The 21,059-nt window shown below is 49.3% G+C and overlaps 1 protein-coding gene across 7 annotated transcripts in view; it reads left to right on the top strand.

Annotated features, from left to right (window-relative positions):
* PIGC (phosphatidylinositol glycan anchor biosynthesis class C) overlaps nt 1-21,059 on the top strand; it is a 38,548-nt gene that overhangs the window by 4,659 nt on the left and 12,830 nt on the right. For 2 of the 7 annotated variants that reach the window (XR_013230013.1, XR_013230012.1), the window contains exon 3: nt 15,535-15,710. The exons of 1 other annotated variant lie outside the window; for it this stretch is intronic. Coding sequence is in view for 2 of the 6 variants with exons in the window: in XM_077332294.1 (XP_077188409.1) it covers nt 11,896-12,783 (888 nt within the window). In the remaining 4 variants the exon portion in view is untranslated. Of the gene's footprint in view, nt 1-6,681; nt 6,789-10,552; nt 10,769-11,800; nt 14,261-15,534; nt 15,711-18,848; nt 18,999-21,059 lie in introns of those variants that run through there. 4 more of the 7 variants (XR_013230011.1, XR_013230010.1, XM_077332295.1 and 1 more) reach the window with 4 other exon arrangements.

Below are 21,059 nucleotides of genomic sequence, written 5' to 3'. Positions count from 1 at the left end.
AGAATAATTTGCCACCCTTGCATTTGAAAACCCCTGCTTAGTGCACACTTGGGAAAGAAGGCCTTTTACCAGTGTGGGAGCACTTTGTTCCATCATTGCCACAGGTGACAAGATGTCCTGCCACAGGAGGACTGTGTCTCATGGAGTTTGCACAAAGCGGTGATTAAGCCGAGACTGTGTTACTAAGTTAATGAGCTCAGAGACCAAGGGTATTGCGATAACCTGACCCAGTGCCTGCCGAAGCAACTGGACTTTGACATCTCTTGTCATCAGATGGCCTGTGTACCTGTGAGCTGTCGATCTAGATGTCAGCTTTTAGGTATGCATTTTGTCCCTCTTTAGAAGCGATGACTGTGTCAAGCCAGTGTGCTGCTGCAGCAGTGAAAAGGTAAACAAACCAGAGGACACTGGAACACCTATATGGTAACACAAGATTGCTGAATCCAGTGTAACAAGTAGATATGCAAAGAGTCTTCAAAATACAATGTCTTTAATAAGAAGCATTCTTTAATGATTCCTGGAATACCTGCAAGCTTCATGTAGCTGCTTTTGGAACTGTTCTTATATAAGCCTTGGTTTTGCTGCTGAAATATTCTAGGTTGTAGATGTAGCCTAATACATATCAGATTTTGGAATCCCTTAACGAAGCGCTGTTTAGCAAACCACACTGGGAACCATTAAAGAGTGCTTCTTTTTAAAGAAATTGTACTTTGAAGATTGAAGACTCCTTGTGTATCTACTTACTGTGCTGGATTCAGCAATTTTGTGTTACCATACAGGTATCCCAGTGTCCTCTGGTTTGCTTACTGCGCTGCATATTTCACTGGGTCCCACCCTTCTTCCCCTGTAATTGCAGCAATGAAAAAAACAAATTCTAAGGGATTATTAGGAAAGGCCGATAGTATAATGCCCTTGTATAGATCTATGTTGCACTCTCACTTGGAATACTGTGTACAGTTCTGTTCACTGTATCTGAAAAAAGGACATTGCAGAGCTAGAAAAAGTACAAAGGAGAGCAACCTGGATGTTTAGGGGGCTGGAGTGCCTTCCCCAGGGGAGAAGCTGGAGAGTCTAGGACTTTTCAGTTTTGAAAAGAGACAACTTGGGGGGGGGGGGATGACATAGAGGTTTATAAAAATATGCATGGTGTGGAAAGAGTTGATTTTTCTCCCTCTCTCCAAGTACTGGAACTGGAGGGCATCCAATAAAATTGATGAATAGTGGGTTCAGGATGGACAAAAGGAGGCTGATTAAAATGTGGAATATGCAACCAGAAGATCTAGTGATGGATATAGGAATAGACAGCTTTAAAAGGGGATTAAATCAGTTCATGGAGGATAAATTGCACAGTGGCTACTAGCCATGATGACTGAGAGGAACCTCCACATTCAGAGACACTAATCCTCTGAATCCCAGACCCAGGAGACAACATCAGAGGAAGGCCTCAGCCTCTCTGCCCTGTTATTGGCAGTCCAGAGGAACTGATTGGCCACTGTGTTTGACAAGATGCTGGACTAGATGGACCACTAGCCTGATCCAGCAGGGCTTTTCTTGTGTTCTTAACAATAATGACTGAAACACAAGTTATTGTTTCCCAGAAATTTTTGGTGCCAAATTTAATAAGCTAAATAAATTCAAAACAGCCAGATTCCTATATACAAGGAGAAGATTCATTAAACAAAATGGGCATTGTTGAATGGAATTGTTGTCAGACCAGGGGAAGGGGAATCATGGAAGGATCTCTCCAAAGAGCCCTACTGCATGCTGAAAGATTTCAGCCTTCCCTCTCAAAGATTTCACAGGCGTGACTGTGATTGTGTAAAGAACTGGCCTTCCCGAATACACAGGCAAAAACAGCAAAAGGTTAATCATTTTGTATGAAAAACTGAAATCCCTGGAGCAGATTTTTATGAGCTGTGTTCTCCTCCTGACAGAAGAAGAGTAAGTTTTTATACCCCACTTTTCTCTGCCTTCAGGCAGAGAAGGGATCACCTTCCCTTCCTCTCCCTACAACAGCCACCTTGTGAGGTAGGTGGGGCTGAGAGAATTCTGAGAGAACTGGGACTGGCCCAAGGTCACCACAAGTTGGCTGCCCATACCGGTGGGTCACAGAGGGGCATGCTGATGCTGTCCCCGATGTCAGCCATATATGGAAACAGCCAACCAACTGATGTCAGCACCCTCACATCATGTCATTCTACCCTGAACCACTCAAAAAACACAGAATTTAAGGAAACTACCTTCCTTAGGGGTGGCCAGACTGTGACTCTCCAGATGTCCATCCACTACCATTCCAATGAGCCTCTGCCAGCATGTGCTGGCAGGAGCTCATGGGAATTGTAACCCATGAACATCTAGCGAACCACAGTCTAGCCACCCCTGCTCTATAGGAGGACTGTTCTATGCCCACTAAAAACGACCACTTTCCTAGTCTTCCAACAGCTTTGAGAAAACAAATTGTTTTTGAGAGCCGGTGTGGGTGTCGTGGTTAAAGAGCAACAGACTCTAACCTGGAGAACCGTGTTTGATCCCCCACGACTCCACATGCAGCATGCTGGTTGACCTTGGGCTAGTCACAGTTTTCTTAGAACTGTTCTTGCAGAGCAGTTCTCTTGAAGCTCTCTCAGCCCCACCTAACCTCACAGGGTGTCTGTTTTGGGGAGAGGAAGGAAAAGGTGTCAGCTGTTTCAGGACTCATTCAGGTAGTGAAAAGCGAGGTATTAAAAAACAGCTCTTTTTTTGATATGCTGAAAAGCAGAGAGAGCATGGACAGCCCGATGAAATCCCCCAGACACCTCTGCCAATCACTCAGCAGAGGAATATATTTCCTATCTAAGGGTGCAGGTCCCAGAGAGGGAAGAGCAGCATTTTGAAGGGGGGCATTTTGACCCGAGTTCTGGGTGGAAATAAATACAACACCTACCTTTGAAGATGGTGGTGTGCTGGTAAACACTTGGGGGAGGGAGGGGGGTTGAGGTCAGCCACAAGTGGAGTAACACAAACCCCAGCAGAACTGAGAGCACTTCAGGCTCAGCTAGTGGCTGTGCAAGAGGCGATAACGGTCATAAGTCATGCCTGCAGCCACCTCCCACCCTGTTTACCATAGCTGTGCTACCAAGGCCTTGTCACTCCGGCAGAGATCTAGCACTGCGTTAGGGCTGCCAGCCTCCAGATGGGACTCGTGGATCCCCCAGAATAGTATGCTCACCTGCATACTACATAGATCAGTTCCCCTGGAGGAAATAGATGCTTTGGAGGGAGGATTCTGTGGCACCCACTGCGGCCCCTGGCCTCCCCACCTCCATCCCCAAATCTCCCAGAGTTCCCCAGCCTTGATCTAGTAAGTCTACCCAGCACCAGTGTCTGGGGGGATCTAGCGATCCTACACGGAGTGCAACGGTGCTGCAGTCTGCACGTCTGCTCAGTCACGCACTCCTGCACTAAGAGACCTCTGGTTTCTACAATCAGGGCCTGCTCGTGATTTTACAAAAACACTCCAGGGGTGTCTGGCCATCCTATATCCATCAGTCAGCCAGGCAGAAGAATCCTGCCACCCTGGAGATTTCACTGTGCTGCTCCAAGAACTGATCTGCATCAATAGTCTGGTGTGTGTTTTCTGGAACGGTTTCCATTCGTTGCTCCTTCTTCCCAGACGGTCACCCAGAGTCACGCACCGTACCCACGGAAGTTAAGCAGAGCGTTCCCCCGAGATGCAAAGGGATCATGATCTGGAAGACTTTCCCCCTACCCACTTTTCCGCCATCCACTTCTATGCTAACATTTGCTCAACGAGGTCTGGAGTTCGGCTAGACATCCGGAAGAAGTTCCTGACAGTTAGAGTGGTTCCTCGGTGGAACAGGCTTCCTTGGGAAGAAGGGTTCTCCTTCTTTGGAAGTTTTTAAGCAGAGGCTTGGGAGCCATCTGATGGAGAGACTGATTCTGAGAACTTAGGCAGATTGTAAGTGGGTGGGCAGGAGGGGTTGTGTCTGAGCTTGGCTCTTGTGGCCCTTTCTTGCATGCCCAGGGAAATGCTGATTGCCACTTTGGGGGAGGTGAATTTCCTCCAGGCCAGACCGGCTAGGGATTCTGGCTTTGGGAGGGGGGGGATCATCTAGGCATGGAATTGGGGTCACGGGGGGGGCAGGTAATTTGAATTCCCTGCATTCTGCAATGGGGCTGGACTAGATGACCCTGGAGGTCCCTTCAAACTCTCTGATTCTACGGACTCAGAAGCTTGCCCATTGTGTTATTTTGTCTTAACAGAAAGGCGTGCGCTGCGTTTCATTTTTTTCGCTCATGCTATTTACTCATGTCACCACATTTTGTCCAGCGCTCAAGTGGCAGTGCATCGTGGCTGCCAGGGGGAAGCGATTCGCTCCCCAGTGAGCAAGGACAATGCGATTCAGAGCGGTATGCGGAACGTGGCAGCCTGAGTAATCCAGACGCCTTTTCTGCTCTGCCGGGACATTGTTCATTGTGGACAACAATGCTCTAGTAACAACCACTGATGCTCTAGTAATTTGTAACCTGGGTTTTTAAACAACAAAGCAGATGTCCAGCCTGCTCACCAGGGAGCCTGTGAGGACATTTAACAGGCGCTGCATCCCCATGGACATTTCCCCCACATTGCCAAGTTGGCCCACAGGGACCTAACCCTGAGGATGTTTCTTGAGAAATGAGCCCCTGCTCCTCTCAGGTATGCCCAGGGTTCAGTCCAGGTGTTTCACTTGCCTTGATTTATTTCATTTATGGCCTGTTTTCCTCGCTAAGGCTCAGGAGACCATTCAGTCCGAGAGCCTGCAATAAACACAACAGGTCTAGGATTAGAAACATTAGGAAGCCACGCAGATAGCCCCAGAATTGCGGTACAGCCAGTTCAGCCCGATATTCATGATAATGGTCAACCAATGAAATGAAGTCCTTGTTTTCAAACCAAAGTCTTGATTCCTTGATGGCAGGAACAAGCAGTTTTTCTCGACTGCTGATCTCACGGGGCTACTGGAAGGTCTGAAGTCGTGGGGAATGTTAGACTTAGAAGGGCCGATTTGACTGTGGTGAAAAACTGCAGAAGTGTTGCTCCGAAGAAAGCGATACCTCTGCATTTTGGAGTTCTGCGTGGTTTGTGAAATCTCCAGGCAGTTGTTTCCTCAAGCAATTGAAGAAGACCTTGCTTTGAAAACAAGGACTTTATTCCATTTGGGTTTTTTAAAAAAATTTTTAAATGTTATTCGTTCTGTAATAATTACATATTAGTTTCTTAGCGATTGAATTCCTGTAACTTCTTCCAAAACATAAATCTTCTGATACAACTAGATTAAACTTAATAGCAACATAATAATACTACTAGCATAATATCAGCATATTATATTAATGTTCTACATTTTCCCCTTGTCCCTACTATCTCTGAGCCCCTTCTCCGTTCCTTTACTGCTCCGACTATTACATTAAATAGAGTGGCATTTAATTTATTTCCATTTGTTGATTGTTATTATGCATATTGCATCCCATTATTCCTCCGAAAATGGACAGGGCCTGGGGAGGGGCTCGTGGCCCAGCAAACCTCCCGATTGGAGGCGGGGTTTCATCGGCTGTGCAGGTTTTTAAAAACATCTCGGTAGCACAGCATAAGAATCCTCACAGTGTGAGCCGCCAATTTGCAGCTGGCTCCACCTGCTGCAGCCACCAATCTGTGGGGACCACCGACCTAGAGCATGACATGCCCTCGGGCGGAAAGTGGGCTAGAGATTGTGAGGGTGTGAACTCTCAGAGGTTTGGTTGGCTTCCTTCTTTTTGGAGGACACACTCCCCGCCTGCACACGGAGGGCCGGTTCTTAGCACGAGGAGCACCAGTCTCCGCTTGGGGGTTCTAGAGCCATGGGGGAGACACTTTTTACCCCACTGACCCTCAGGTTGCTTGGCTTCCCTGTGCCTTCCCATCAGGCTTTTCTCCTGTGCCTGACTGTAATCAGGAGGGATCTCTGTTAGTGGGCAGCAGCAACGTTAGCTGAAGACATCTCCCAGTTACAAGAGGGCACCTCTGAGCAAGCTACCACTTTCCTAATTTTCCGATTACCGTTTTCCAAAAAGGCCTTGGAAGACTAGGAAATCGATAGCTCAATGGTGGTCTTCAAGCAGCGACTGGACTGACACATTGCCTGGATGCTTTAGGCTGACCCCTTCCAACTCTATGATTCTAAGAGCCAGCTTGGTGAAGTGGTTAGGAGCATGGACTTCTGATCTGGCAAGCCAGGTTTGATTCCATGTTCCCCCACATGCAGCCAGCTGGGTGACCTGGGGCTTGCCACAGCACTGGTAAAGCTGTTCTGACTGAGCAGTGATGTCCGGGCTCTCTCAGCCCCACATACCTTACAGGGTGTCTGTTGTGGGGAGAGGAAAGGGAAGGCGAATGTAAGCCGCTTTGAGACTCCTTCAGGGAGAGAAAAGCAGCATATAAGAACCAACTCTTCTTCTTCTTCAGTAATATCAGGGCTCTTTTAGCCTCACCCACCTCACAGGGTGTCTGTTGTGTGGAGAGGAAAGGGAAGGCAACTGTAAGCTACTTTGAGACTCCTTCGGGTAGAGAAAAGCGGCATATGAGAACTAGCTCTTCTTCTAAGCTAAGATGTTTTAACATAAGAAGCCTTCATCCTGTGCATTCATGGTGGTCCTCTCCTCTCCCAGCTGTTGGGGCTGAGCAACAAGGGGTCAGACACCTTTCCTTCGGATGCCAGCAAGCCTGACCTGATGGAAGGAAGGGGCTTGAGACTGGGAGACAGCAAGAAGCTCAGGTAATGGGGGCGGGGCCTGTGCAGGCTTCCAGGAGAAAGCCACGTACTTCCCTGCAATTGTAATAGTATACAGGCTTATTTCAGTGCAGACTAAGCAAGAGGCGGGGGGGGGGGGGACTCTGCAAGCACTGGTGTTGAAAGGCCGTGACATGCAAGCGTTACAGTGTAGTGACATTTCTAAGCAAAACCTCAAAAGCGCCGCGGCAGTGTTTGCTTAAGCCTTCGCCCACCCAATGCAAGCTTCTGTGACAGCCCAATTCAGCAAATCATTTATTCAGCAGTTCCCTCCGGTACAATAAACGCGTTACTTCTTCTCTTGTGTTACCGCATCACTCCCTATTGTTCATCGGGAAAAGAGGAGAGACAATTCTGATGCCCGTCCAAATGCGTTCTGCCACGACGCCAGACTCCCTCGGAGTTAATTCGTTGGGGTGACGGCCCGCGCCTAAATATCCCTGCGCAAAAGGGACACTGTTCTCCCTGCACGTCTCGTCTCTTCTGTAAACACTCCTGACTCCTGGGATTGTGGGAGTCTTGTGGGTCAGGAACTACAGCAGCCATTCTCAATATTTTTTACAGTTGAGAAACCTCTGAAACATTCTTCATGCTTTGAAATACCCCAGAAGTGATGTGATCCTGCAGAATATGTTTGGGAAGCAGAGCTGTGGACACGCCCGCCTGGAGCCCCACTCCTTCCCACCCCCTCATTGGCCATCGGGGAGGAGGGGAGGAATTGGCATGGTCACATATGTTCATATCACATGATAAATGTTTAACAAATTTAACTAACTTTCTCCCATTCAGGAAACCCTGCTAGGGCCGTCATGAAAACGCCTGGGTTTCACAAATTCCTGGTTGAAAAAGCATAAGAGGGAAAAGGAGATGAAATCACCCATTTGCCCCTCCCAGCTACTTGCCATACTACCTTGACCTGGATAGCCCAAAGATCAGCGCTGGTCAGTATTGGGATGAGAGACCAACAAGAAATACCAGGGTCACTACTCAGGGGTAGGCAATGGCAACCCCTGGACATCTCTTCCCTTAAAACCCCTGCAAGGTTGCCATAAGTCGGCTATGACCTGACAGCCAAAAAAAGAAAAGAAATAGAATTGCTACGCTTGCGATAGAAGGAAGAGAAGTAATGTCACCCGCATGCAGGCAATCCTTCATCACCCCAACCTGTTCTCCCACCACCCAAGGAATGATCTTTCTGGAGTTCACAAGGGGCTGCAGGAATGAAGAATGGGAGAAAAATCCCTGTGCCTTCCATTCACCACTGGTCATATGAAGGCCAGTGTAATTAACGTTAAAGCAAGAATATAAAATTATGTCCCAGGAAAAGGGAGGTAATTTTTGGATTACCCTTATTGTGTTAAGAAGTTGCTAGGAACCGGTGTTGGTCCAAATCAAAACCCCACCCCCCCAAAAAGTAACATCCATCCTTTTTTTTAGTAACCACTACAATGACAAAATAAGTATAGAAGCTTGCAAGTTCTCCAAAACTCCAAAGTCCCCCCCCCCAAAAAAAACAAGGGACAAGAAGGAGAAAAGTGGGTTTCTTCGGTTATGCTCTTAAGATCTGCTGCTGTGCCCTGAGGAACTAACAAAAGAACACTGGTTCTTATATGCCGCTTTTTCACTACCAGAAGGAGGCTCAAAGCGGCTTATAGTCGCCTTCTCTTTCCTCTCCCCACAACAGACACCCTGTGAGGTGGGTGAGGCTGAGAGAGCCCTGAGATTACTGAAGAAGAGCTGGTTCTTATATGTTGCTTTTCTCTACCCAAAGGAGTCTCCAAGCGGCTTACATTCGCCTTCCCTTTCCTCTCCCCACAACAGACACCCTGTGAGGGAGGTGAGGCTGAGAGAGCCCTGATATCACTGCTTGGTCAGAACAGCTCGAGCCCAAGGCCACCCAGCCGGCTGCATGTGGAGGAGTGGGGAATCCAACCTGGCTTGCCAGATTTGAAGTCCGCACTGAGTCCAGTGACATCTTTAAGACGAACGAAGTCTTGCGTGCCTTTTATAAAACTTTGTTGGTCTTAAAAATGCCACTGGACTCCAATTCTGTCCTGCTGCTTCAGACCAAGATGACCACCCACAGGACCCTAATGGTGGGAAGTCGACCAAGCTGTGCCCGGAGGTGGGCAGGGGGAAGGACACAGAGAAAGCCTTCCTTAAGCAGGTCTTCCCTGACGTCTTTAGTCCAGGCTGGCCCGATTGGGGCAGACCTCGGAACCTAAGCAGGGTCAGCCCTTGTTACCTCTGAATGGGGGCCACTGAGGAAGCTAGGGTTACCAGGTCCCCAGCAGAGGATTGGAGGGTGGGGTTGCCAGGCCCAGGTTGGGGAAACTCTTGGAGATTTGGGGATGGAGATTGGGGAGGACAGGGAATGCAATGGGGGGCCATGCCCTAGAGCAGGGGTAGAAGAAGAAGAAGAAGAGTTGGTTCTTATATGCTGCTTTTCCCTACCTGAAGGAGGCTCAAAGCGGCTTACAATCGCCTTCCCTTCCTCTCCCCACAACAGACACCCTGTGGGGTGAGGCTGAGAGAGCCCTGATATCCCTGCTTGCTCAGAACAGTTTTATCAGTGCCGTGGCGAGCCCAAAGTCACCCAGCTGGTTGCATGTGGGGGAGCACAGAATCGAACCCGGCATGCCAGATTAGAAGTCCGCACTCCTAACCACTACACCAAACTGGCATTTGCTGGCAGGGGCTCGTGGGAACTGTAGTCCATGGACATCTGGAGGACCACAGGTTGACTACCCCTGCCCTAGAGTCTTCCCCTTCAAAGCATCAATTTTCTCCCAGGGAACTGATTTCTATAGTCTGGAGATGAGCTGGAATTCATTTATTTTATTTATTTAATTTTCCATTTATATCCTGCTGTTCCTCAGAGGCTCAGGGCAGCTTACAAAATTTAAAATCTACGACATTCATAAACGGGTTTCTGAAATGCTATAATCCATCAACTTTAAAATCAAACCTGTCCGTTCCACCTTGAAACCACCTTCTCTTTGTGGGAGTTAGATGGTTGCAGAACGGGGTCACCCCAAAAACCCTACTGGTGTGACTCGATGGCCACAGCAGCGGCTTGGTGTAGTGGTTAAGAGCGACAGCCTTTAAGCTGGAGCTTCTAAGCAGGTTCAGTTCCCCACTCTTCCATGTCCAGCCTGTTGGGTGGCCCAGGGTCAGTCCCGGTTCTTTTAGATCTGTTTTTCCAGAGCACTTCTCTTTGGGCTCTCTTCGACTGCACCTACCTCACAGGGTGTCTGTGGTGGGGAGAGGGAGGGAAAGGTGTCTGTAAGCCACTTTGGGACTCCTTGGGTAGTTAAAAGTGGGGCATTAAAAGAAAAACAGCTCTCCTTCTTGAGATGGGATGATGAACAAACTGAGAGTCCAGTGGCACAGGAAAACCCTGCTGCAAAAGCACACTGGAAGGGCATTGCCCGACGTGGGCGGCAAGGTCTACTCGGATGTAAAGCGCGTTTTATTCTTCCGCGGGGCTTACTCTCAAACCTGCCCCGCTTCCCTTCTGCCAGGGAGAGGATCGCCCAGCAGATGGCAGCCCCGGGGCGCTTCCTCCCGCGAAGAACCCAACGAGGCCGAGGCGCGTCCCCGTCTCCCCGTCCAGCTGCCTGTGGCCGAGGGGCGCCGCCTACCGGCTTCTGCGTAGCGCCAGGGGGAGGGCGCGCCTCGCCCCTCCGCCCATTGCACCGGCCCGTGGCCTTCCGCAAGGTGCAAATCGCACCGGTAAAGCTGCCGCCGCCTCCTTGGCTCTGCTAGCGCACGAGCGGCCTTGCCTGCTGTCTTGCTGGTAAAGCCGGCCGGGCCAGCCGCGCCCTGCGCCGCATCATCCCGGCGCCAGCTTCCGCGGGGAGGCCGGAGCCGGCTTGGCTTCCTCCTTGCAACGCTGAATTTTGCAGGGAAAGACGGGCCGCTGGGTTACTGCTGCCGCTGCTGCATTTGCGGGCGCTTTGGAGGTAGGGATGCCAGCCTCCAGGTGGGACCTGGGGATTCCCCCCCCCCCCCCGCGATTACAGCTCATCGCCAAAGTGCAGAGATCCGTTTCCCGGGGGTGCTTTGGAGAGGGCATGGCACCCCACTGAGGTCCATCCCCAAATCTCCAGGCGTTTCCCTAAGGAAGTTAAACTGGCCTCAGCCACAGCCAGGGTCTTTTCGGCTCTGGCCCCGGCCTGGTGGAACGCCCTGTCAGATGAGATCAGAGCTCTGTGGGACCTTCCACAGTTCCGCAGGGCTTCCAAGACAGAGCTGTTCCGCTGGGCCTATGATGGAGGCCAGAAGTAGCATCTAATTCCCTCATAACATTATACTCTTCGCCCCAAATCTTGCCCACCCTTGGCTCCACTCCCAAAGTCTCCAGGTCTTTCCCAGCCCAGAGCTGGCAACCCTATGTGGGTATATTCATTTCTCCTCTTGGGTGGGGCAGGGTTACCAGCATCCATACAGAGAATGGGGATATCTGGGTATTACATTGGATCTCCAGAATGCAAAGATGGCTTATTACTTATTTAAAACGTCGGTTCCACTTCTCCTGGAGATAATTACTGGTTTGGAAGGTTGGCTTCATGGCATTCGATCCTATCAAGATCCCTCCCCTTCCGAAACCTTGGTTTACTGGGCTCCAGGTTAGGATTGGTCGGTGTTATATGTGTCGTCGTCCATCCCCGCCCCCCCCCCCCGGCTGCTGCTGGGGGATGGGGTGCAGAGTTGCCAAGTTGGGGAACTCCTGGAGATTTGGGGTGGAGCCTGGGGAGAACAGCAATGGGGTCCCATGCCCCAGAGTCATCCCTCCAAAGCATCAGTTCCATCCAGGAGAAGTGATCTGTGTAGTCTGGAGATGGGCTGTCATTCCAGGGGATCCTCAAGTCCCACCTGGAGGCTGGCATCTCCAAACCCCAAGTTGACCATCCTTGTTGTGCATAACCGAGTGTCTGCAGAAGGTCTCGGCTTGAGACACTTTGTTCCACATGTCTGTTCTGGTTTTGTCCTAGCCGCAAAGACGAGTCAGTAACAGTGAAGGTGAAATTGAACCGGGGCCCAGCAGCACCCTGAGTGGAATCGGCTTGCCCTCCCTAGGGCTGGAAGCATGCCCTCCACGCGGCCGGACGGGAGGCAGCGCTGGCAGAAGGTGCTCTACAAGAAGCAGGCGTTTCCCGATAACTACGTGGACCAGAGCTTCCTGGAGAAGCTCCGCAAGAACGTCCATGCGCGCAAGTACCAGTACTGGGCCGTGGTGTTTGAATCCGGGGTCGTGATCCAGCAGCTGTGCAGCGTCTGTGTCTTCGTGGTCATCTGGTGGTACATGGACGTGGGGCTGCTGGCTCCTCAGTGGCTGTTCGGGACCGGCCTGGTGTCCTCCCTCGCCGGCTACGTCCTCTTTGACGCCATCGATTCGGGAGTGGGGAGGAGCGAGAGTGGGCGGACGCGGTGGGCGGACCTGAAGAGCTCCGTGGTCTTCGTGGCCTTCACCTACGGCTTCTCCCCGGTGCTGAAGACCTTGACCGAGTCCATCAGCACGGACACCATCTACGCCATGTCTGCCTTCATGCTCCTTGGGCACCTGATCTTTTTTGACTACGGGGCCAATGCGGCCATCGTGTCCAGCACCCTCTCGCTCAACATGGCCATCTTCGCCTCCGTCTGCTTGGCCTCCCGGCTGCCACGCTCCCTGCATGCCTTCGTCATGGTGACCTTCGCTATCCAGATCTTTGCCCTGTGGCCCATGCTGCAGAAGAAGCTCAAAGCCCAGACTCCCCCTGGCTACGTGGTCATCACTTTGCTCTTTGCTGCAGCTGCCTTGGGGGGCCTGCTGACCATCACCGGGGTCGGGGCGGTTCTCTTTGCCCTCCTGCTGGCCTCCATCTCGTGCCTGTGCCCCTATTGCCTCATCAGGCTGCAGCTCTTCAAAAACAACATCCACGGCCCGTGGGACGAAGCGGAAATCAAGGAAGACCTCTCCAGGTTCCTCATGTAGACCCGTGGCCCATGTGGGAGGTGCTGCCACAGCAGGGCTGACATCGATTCAGGGGGGCCCAGGTTGATAAAAGAACAACGGCCTTCTATGCTTGGGCAATGCGGTTTCCTGATTGCCTCGGTTGCTGTTCCGGGTAGACCCAGTTAAGGCAGCTGCCTTCATATGAGTGAGCAAAGACAAATCTTTGATGGGGACTCTTGTATGGTGGGAGGGCAGGCTCAGCATCCCTACAACATCCTTCAAAACATACCTGACGGATTCCAAGCCGACGGGTCCTTGTGGATTTGAGCCACTGCGGCATCCACAGGTGTTTTGTTTGGGACCGACAGCAGGAAATGTCGAAGTACAATAGAGTTCAGATTCCAGTCTCTGCCCTGGGCTGCGACGGTAAACAATAAACAGAGCCAGGCGTTTTACAATACAACTGCTCATTTCATCACCGGACCAAGTTCAGAGCCATTGCTGGGGGGGGGGGGGGGAGAGAGAAGGCAAACGTTTTGGTAGCTGGGCTGCCAAAATCACACCAGAGCTCCTTTCGGGAAGTTGGCTGGCCAACAAGTTAATGGAGAGAAAGACCCGGAAAGTATTTTTAAGGGCAGCACCAAAGACGATGCCACTGTGCAGGTCTGTTCTAAGCCTGCACTGTGGAAAAGAGCTTCATCTCTGATTTAGTATTAACACCAGCACTTATTCAGTCCCAGCTGGGCTCTTAAGGTCATGCTTGCCTGGATATCATTAGCAAAATCACAGAGAATCTGTAGATGGACTGGTCATTCTCAGAAAGCAAAAGAATTAATCTTTTGGCACACGTTAGCTGGGTCACTGGGAGGGAAGGCAGCATGGTATTGCCCAGTCTTGGCAGGCCTCAGAAGTAAAAAGGGTTGGAAGGGAAGCCACCAAGGCAGACTCTGCAGAGGAAGGCAATGGCCAACCTCCTCTGCTTCTCGCTTGCCTTGAAAACCCTTCTCTGGGATTATTGTAAATTGGTTGAGACTTGACAGCACTTACATACATACATAATACGGGTCAAGGAAGGAGAGGCCAAAGCCAGCCTGTCTCTCTAGAAAATGGCTTCCTTATCTCCTCTATCTCTCCCCCCCCCCCCCCCGAAATACTGTACATTTATTCACCTGGGATCAAGAAAACACTTTTTACAATGAGAAAGAATCCAGGGGAAACCAGACAAAGCAGAATCAGTTGCTGCCTTCAAAAGTTGTTTGTTTTGTTTTTTGTTTTTCCTTCCCAATTTGTACATTCAAAGGAAAACCAAAATTGCATCTATACAAAATAGAAACGGCCAGCCGCCACATGGCTGCAGTCAGGATGGCCCAAGACACCGGCTGTTCTTGGCTTGCTTCCGCCGTGGCGGTCGGTACCCTCCCTGCCATTTGTAGAGATGCGAAGTGTTTATTTCACTGCTGGGTTTTGGGAAAGAAACACTTAAAAAAAAATCCTTACTAAGCTGGTTCTCCCCCCCCCCCAAAAAAAAAAAACCCTTCCAAAGTAGAGTACAAAGATTATTCAGACAAGAATAATAAGATAGTTCTTGCTAGATTTGTCCACTTGGCTGTCGTTCAAGTCTGACTGGTTTTTGTTTCATGTCCGTTGATGGCTATGAAATCCTACAGTCCCTTCAAGCGGACAAACTCTTTTTGGCAATGCAACAAATTGCTGGTGATTTTGTCCCAGGTATAAACTGCACGGAGCTTTTATTCCAACCCCAGATCGATTCAGTCCCTGCCCTCTACACAGAATGCGATTTCTGTTTGGATTTTGGGCGATTTTAATTTTCCTTCTGCAGCAAGAAGGATTGATCCGGAGTGACCCTACCTTTATTGTGCGGTATCTCAGACTGCTTTTAAGCCTGAATATCCAGATTGGAAAAAAGCTCCGTGGTAGAGAACCTCTGATAGGCTACACCTGGTCATGTGACATGCTTGCCTTAAAGGAGAAGCCCCTAATTTCTCTCAACTTCTGTCGTCCTGGATTTTTCCTCCCTCCTCTGCCTTTTTCGATCCTCTCCCCCTCCCCTCTAAGAAAAGAAAGAGGCTCCCTGCCTGGCTCCTCTCCCCCCCCTTCAAGAAAAGAAAGAAAGAGGCTTGGCTCCCACCCCCTTCTGAGCCTTCCTAACCACGTGCAGAAGACTTTCTTGTTTCAATGGGGAGGAGAGGGGGAGAGGAAGATCCGAGTTCAAAGCGATCTGAATTCAACAGGATTGACAATGGAATAAACCAAGTAAGTGCAGACTCTGCCCCAGAGTCAACTGCCTGGTGATTACAGTCTGCCTCAGCAACATTTCCTGGCGCTTTCTGAAATTTATTTATTTATGATAGATGATGGTTGGATGGATGCATGGATGGATGATGAAGAGTTGTTTTTCATACCCCTCCTTTTCACCGCCCAAAGGTTTCTCAAAGCAGCTACAATCACCTTCCTTTTCCTTTCCTTTCCTTTCCTCTACTCACAACGGACCTCCTGTGAGGTAGGTGTGGCTGAGAGAGCCGTGTCAGGACCCGCTCAGTCAGAAAAAGTACTATCAGGGCTGCAACAAGCCCAAGGTCACCCAGCTGGCTGCATGTGGAGGAGCGGGGAGTCAAACCCGCCTCACCAGATGAGAAGTCACTGTTCTTAACCACTAAACAACACTTAGTAGGCGGGTAGAAGAAGAGTTTGTTTTTATACCAGAAGGAATCTCTACCAGAAGGAATCTCAAAGCGGCTTACAATCATGTTCCTTTCTCCCCCACAACAGGCACCCTGTGAGGGAAGTGGGGCTGAGAGAGCTCTGACAGAACTGTTCTGTGAGAACAGCACTATGAGAGTGCGATGAGTCCAAGGTCACTCAGCTGGCCGCATGTTGGAGGACCAGGGAATCAAACCCGGCTTGCCACATTAGAAGCCACCCCTCGTAACCACTAAACCAAGCAGGTAGGTAAAACAGACAGTTACTGCTTGCTTCATCAGTGGGTATACTATAGTATCTCTGAATGAGAAAGAATCACTGAATGAAAATACACGCACACTATTTAGACACGGCTTTTCTCACCAATGGCTCCTTAACCTCACAACAACAACTCTGGGAGATAAGTTAGGCAGAGAGTGTTCACTCAGTGAGCCTCCATGGCTTGTAGAGATTTGGATCTGGGTTTCTGACATCCTAATCCAGCATTCTAATCTCCAACCCTACGCTGATTTGTGCTCTTCCTCCACCGCGGAACACGAGGCTGTCAAGCAGTGGTTTCAGGAGGGCTTCCTTCAAGGCATGCACAAAACAGAGCTGCTGGATTGTCCTGTGCTGTACAATCATCCCCTTTTAGTTCACATCTAGAAGCTGTTTTTAGGGTAATGTTATGAATGAATACGTGGAACCGTCTGGTGGAGGAGGGGGTTAAGAGGGTCTGATTCCTGAAAATGACAGTGGGCTAGAGAGAACAGCAGGGGGCGCTCCAATCTGCTGCAAAGTACCCGGTGAAAGAAATGGTGGGGGAAATGCCAGTCAAGTATGCCTTCCTTGCCAGCCATCCCTGTCGGAATCAAACATGCACCTAAGCTTGATTAAAAGGAAGAAGAGAGTAAAAGACAGCACAGAACTCTCCTGTGTGTGGTTTCTTGGACCTGTAAAATCTGGGAAACCGCATAAGGGCTAGGGGAGCCAAATTCTAAGTTGGGTTGGAGATCTCCCAGAATTACAGTTCTCCAGGCTACAGAGACTGCTTGCTTATTTATTTATTTACTAGTAGCAAAGTCTGTTGCGTGCTGTAATGCAATGGGCACTAACTCATGGTTTGGTGTGGATTTTGCGCCTCACTTGGAAGCTGGCAGCCCTAAGGGGAGGCCTCTCTGTGTACCACAGTCCTGACCAGAGTCAGGTTCAAGCATCCCTGAGAACTGTGGGATTCCAGAACATGAACCTGCACCTATCTGCAATGTTTTCTTAACCTGAAATAGGCCAGGGGCACTATGTGGCTGGTTGGGTGGCAGCAGAGGCTTTCTACCCTTTTGAGGCTCCACTTTCAAACCTCAAGGAATATTTCCAACCCAGGGATAGCCAACATCCAGTTGAGATCTGGAGATCTCCTGGAATTACAGCTCATCTCCAGATTATAAAGATGAGCTTCTCAGGCAGAAATGGCTGCTTTGGAGGATGGGCAGGGCATTTACAGGGGGATGCTGGATTGCGACCTCTGAACCAGAATTTCTAGCAGGTTTTCAATTCCTGCACCAGTTCCAAGGCAGCCTTTCTCTACTTTTTGACCACTGAGAAATCCTTGAAATGTTCTTCAGGCTTTGGGAAACCCCAGAAGCAGCACGATCTTTAGAATATGATGGGGAAGCATAATTGTGGACATGCCCACCCAGGACCCCTCCACTTCCCACCAAGCTAGCTCTCTAAGCATGATACTGTGAAGGGACTTGCATATTGCAGGCCACTGGGGCAAGTAAACAGACCTGCAGAAGGAGCTATACCAGACATAGATTTTTCTTTCACAACTTCCTTCTTTTACAGGGGTCTTGCTTTTCATGTGTGCATATCTCCTGTATGCACAGAGGAATTTGCTTAGTCCTTAAACATTCCATGTTTTTCCTTTAAAGATGTATTCCTCGAAACCTTAAGCTTCACAAACATAGAAGGGACCTTTAATCAAGGGAGCAGGATTAATTTCAGGTTCAATGAAACCCTTATAATAGCAAGTTAGTAGGGCTGGATCAACTACTCCAGAATGCCAGTTTCCAGATGGGACCTAGGGATCCCCTGGAATTATCTCCAGCCAAAAAAGATCAGTTCCCCTGGAGAACATGGGTGCTTTGGAGAGTGGACTCCATAGCATTATACTCCACTGAGGTCCCCCTCAACCCCCAATCTTGCTGCTTTTGGCTCCACTCACAAAGTCTCCAGGTATTTTCCAACCCAGAGCTGGCAACCCTAGGTTAGTTGGGTGCTATGGTTTCTGGGGAATCCTGGGGTTATGCAAAAGCTCCCTAGGGGTTATGCAGCCTTTCCCAAAAGTTTGGATGCCCGCTGACATCACTGGACGTCACTGGAGCCCATTTCCCCTATTGGTCCACAAGCCTAGTCTTTTTCTCCACAATGGAAACGGCAAATGATCAATTGATTGGCTGACTCTCGCATCTTACTTCTGCGCCCATTTCTCTGAACGGGCGTGTCACCATTTCCGGGGATCCTCAGAGCCTTAAAAATATTTCAGGGGTTCCTCCACGGTCCAAAGGTTGGAAAAGGCCACACTAATTACTACTTTGGTCTTGCAGAAAAAAACTAGCCTATCCGATAAAGCACCATTTAATGTGCTTAGATTGCTCAGGGCCCTAGGAGACGGCAGCCAGAACTGCATCAAAGGGAAAATCAGGGCCTCTCCAACAGCCTTGGTCCTCCTGAATTTTGCCCCAGATATTTCAGTCCGGATTCTCTCCCGAAGCGCAGACTCGAAGTAGCTTAGCAGCACTGTTCTCTCCTCTGCCCTTTTATCCTCCTGTGAGATAAGAGAACGCCTGACCCCGGGTCACCCAGCCAGCGTAGGGATTTGAACCTGAACTTTCCAGACCCTCGTCTGACACTCTAACCACAACTCTATGATAACTCAGGTCGGAAAACAGGATGCAGGGCCAGACGGGCGTTTGGATCTTCTCCAAGCAATGCCTTCCTTCTGTTTTTGTGCTCCAAAATGTGATTATCTCAGGACTTTTCTCCTTCAAGTAGCAAGAGACCACAGGGTGAGCGACTGCCGAAAGTACATGGCGCCAAGGAAACACCCAACCACAATTTTCAGATGTTTGGAGCTTGCTAATAGAGGCTCCCCCCCCCACCCCCCACCTCCGTTAGTGCAAAGAGGGGGGAAAAAATACCATCCACACCACCTGGGAAATGTACCGCCATGTTCCGACAGTTCCGCAGAAGCAAACTTTTAAAGAAACAAGGGGGGGGGGGAATCAGAGTGGGAGATAAAGATGACCACGTTCCAATTTTAACCGACTAAAGGAAAGTTTATATAAAAAAAACAACCATTTGGTTAGTGACTCATGGGGAAAGAATTTCTCCCTTTTCTTCAGGGAAGCCCTTGGAAACAACATGAGTAAGAAGAGAGGGCTGAAGCTGGTCTAAGCAGCCGCAGAATAAAACCTGGCAACGCCGCCATTTGAAAATGTCATCCCCACAAGGGCTGCGACAGACATCGTGTGCGATAAAAAACCCGGGCACCGGTAACTTGATCGGACGTGAACTGCGTAGTCCGTTCAGATGGGTGTTAACGGATCCCTGGCACGGTTTAAAAACAAGAAAACGAAATCGTGTTTGTGGGGGGTGGGGGGAGAATTGGGGAATTATAGGAAACTGCTGACCCCCACCTGACGCTTCTCTGCTCCAAACCACACATATAAACTCCAGCATGTTTGGGGCTCCACAGAAGGAAAGTGATGCCTGGGTGGAGGCGTGGGGGAAACAGAGGAATAAAGGATGGGGGGAAAGTTAAGCATTCTCCACTCTAAATTCCCCCCATCCCAAAGCAGCTTTTCTTACAAGAGAGATGTTTTCCTCTCAGATACGGAACCGTCAGTCTCTGTGCTCTCCTGTGAATAGTTTGTGTCCCTTCAAATCCTGCGCTGTTGTGGAAGCTTTGCTGACAGTTTGGCGCCTCCGAATTTTACGGGAAGCAAGAAACAGGAAAAAAGGAGGAAAGACTTCCACGACCAGCATAAGCATGCTTATCCTGCTATGTTTAATATTGGTGGTGGCGGCGGAAAGTGCCAGCAAGTCACAGCTGACTTATGGGGTTTGCAAGGTACAAGACGGTTCAGAGGTGGGCTGCCTTTGTCTGCCTCTGCATCACCACACTAGTATGCCTTGGAGGTCTCCCATCCAAATACTCTGCTTAGCTGATGAGAGCAAGCTAGCCTGGACTATCCAGATGAGGGCTTTGTTTAATATGTCTGGCCTCAACTAGGGCCAGGGCCTTTTTGGTCCTGGGCCCATTCCACACACATACAATAATGCACTTTCAATGTGCTTTGGCCGCTGGATTTTCCTGTGCAGAAGTAAATCTACTTCTAAATGAATTGAAAGTGTATTATCTATTGTGTGCAGAATAGGCCCTAGTGGAACAAGCTCCCGGAAGAGCTAAGGGCCTGGATGGAACCGAGCTGGTTCTGCAGGACCTGTAAAACAGAGCTCTTCCACCAGGCATTTGGTTGGGACGACAGCAAGACAACTTCGATTAACACCATCTGGACTCCCTCTATACGGATCTCTTTCCCCTTTCAAGTGAACAAAATGCCTATACAGCTGGCATGATTGTTTTTAGGATGATGCTTTAAAAGTTTAATATAATATTTATATAATTTTTACTTATTATATATTTTTTTATGGATCAGTGTTAGAAGCCGCCGTGAGCTGGCACACCGGGAGGGGCAGGGTATAAATAGAAAAATAAATAGAATAAATATAAAATAAATATTGCAGTTGTAATTGATTTTGGAGAATCCCTTTTGGTGTGCAAGTACTCAGTAAAGGCAGTAGCATGTTTTCCTCTGACAACTCACACACCCAGACTCAGGACCACAACTAGTTTTCCTTGCAAGCTGGGAAGGGCTATTTTATTTCCATACCAAGTTTTAAAGAAGAGAACGTCAGGGATTCCCCTGGAGCTGGCAAAAAGTTCTAGAAACCTGCTGTCAAACCAAAATGTCTATTTATATTGTCTATCAGCAATTAGTGTCAGAAATCCACAGGAACAATGGTGGTCTAATACGTGTATATTGGGACCAAGAGTCTGTTTCACAAAGTGTCCCTGCTTTGTTCCTTATCAGTGAAAGAAAATGGGCTCAGTGAATACCATACAAGCAGTCCAGAATGGTGGAAAGGTGAAGAGAAGCTGGACCAATTAATGCACTTGGCACACAGGAGTATGGAGAGAAAGATAGTCTTCAAATAGTGTAGTCATGGGTAGCTTTTAAAGGTAATTGTTGGAAGCGAAGGACTGTGCAAAGCCTCTTTGTACCAAGCACACCAGTATTCCAGAGAAGGCAGTAGATCTATTAAGGTAGACGTGCCCATTTCCTCTGTATTTTTCCTCTTGTCCCTTCTGCTGCTGCCTCTTAGTTTACCCAGATTGTTATTCTCAAGGAAATTCCTTCTAGCTGCTTGGTTCTCATCCAGCTCTTGTTTGTTATTTCATTTGTTCATTCTTTCTCTCTCTCTCTCTCTCTCTCTCATTCCATGACAGCAACACATTTACTGAATCTCTCTACACCCTAGTTTAGAGAGAT

Source organism: Paroedura picta, chromosome 4, assembly GCF_049243985.1.
Source record: "Paroedura picta isolate Pp20150507F chromosome 4, Ppicta_v3.0, whole genome shotgun sequence".
NCBI lineage: Eukaryota > Metazoa > Chordata > Lepidosauria > Squamata > Gekkonidae > Paroedura > Paroedura picta.
This window is presented reverse-complemented; position numbering and strand designations above follow the sequence as displayed.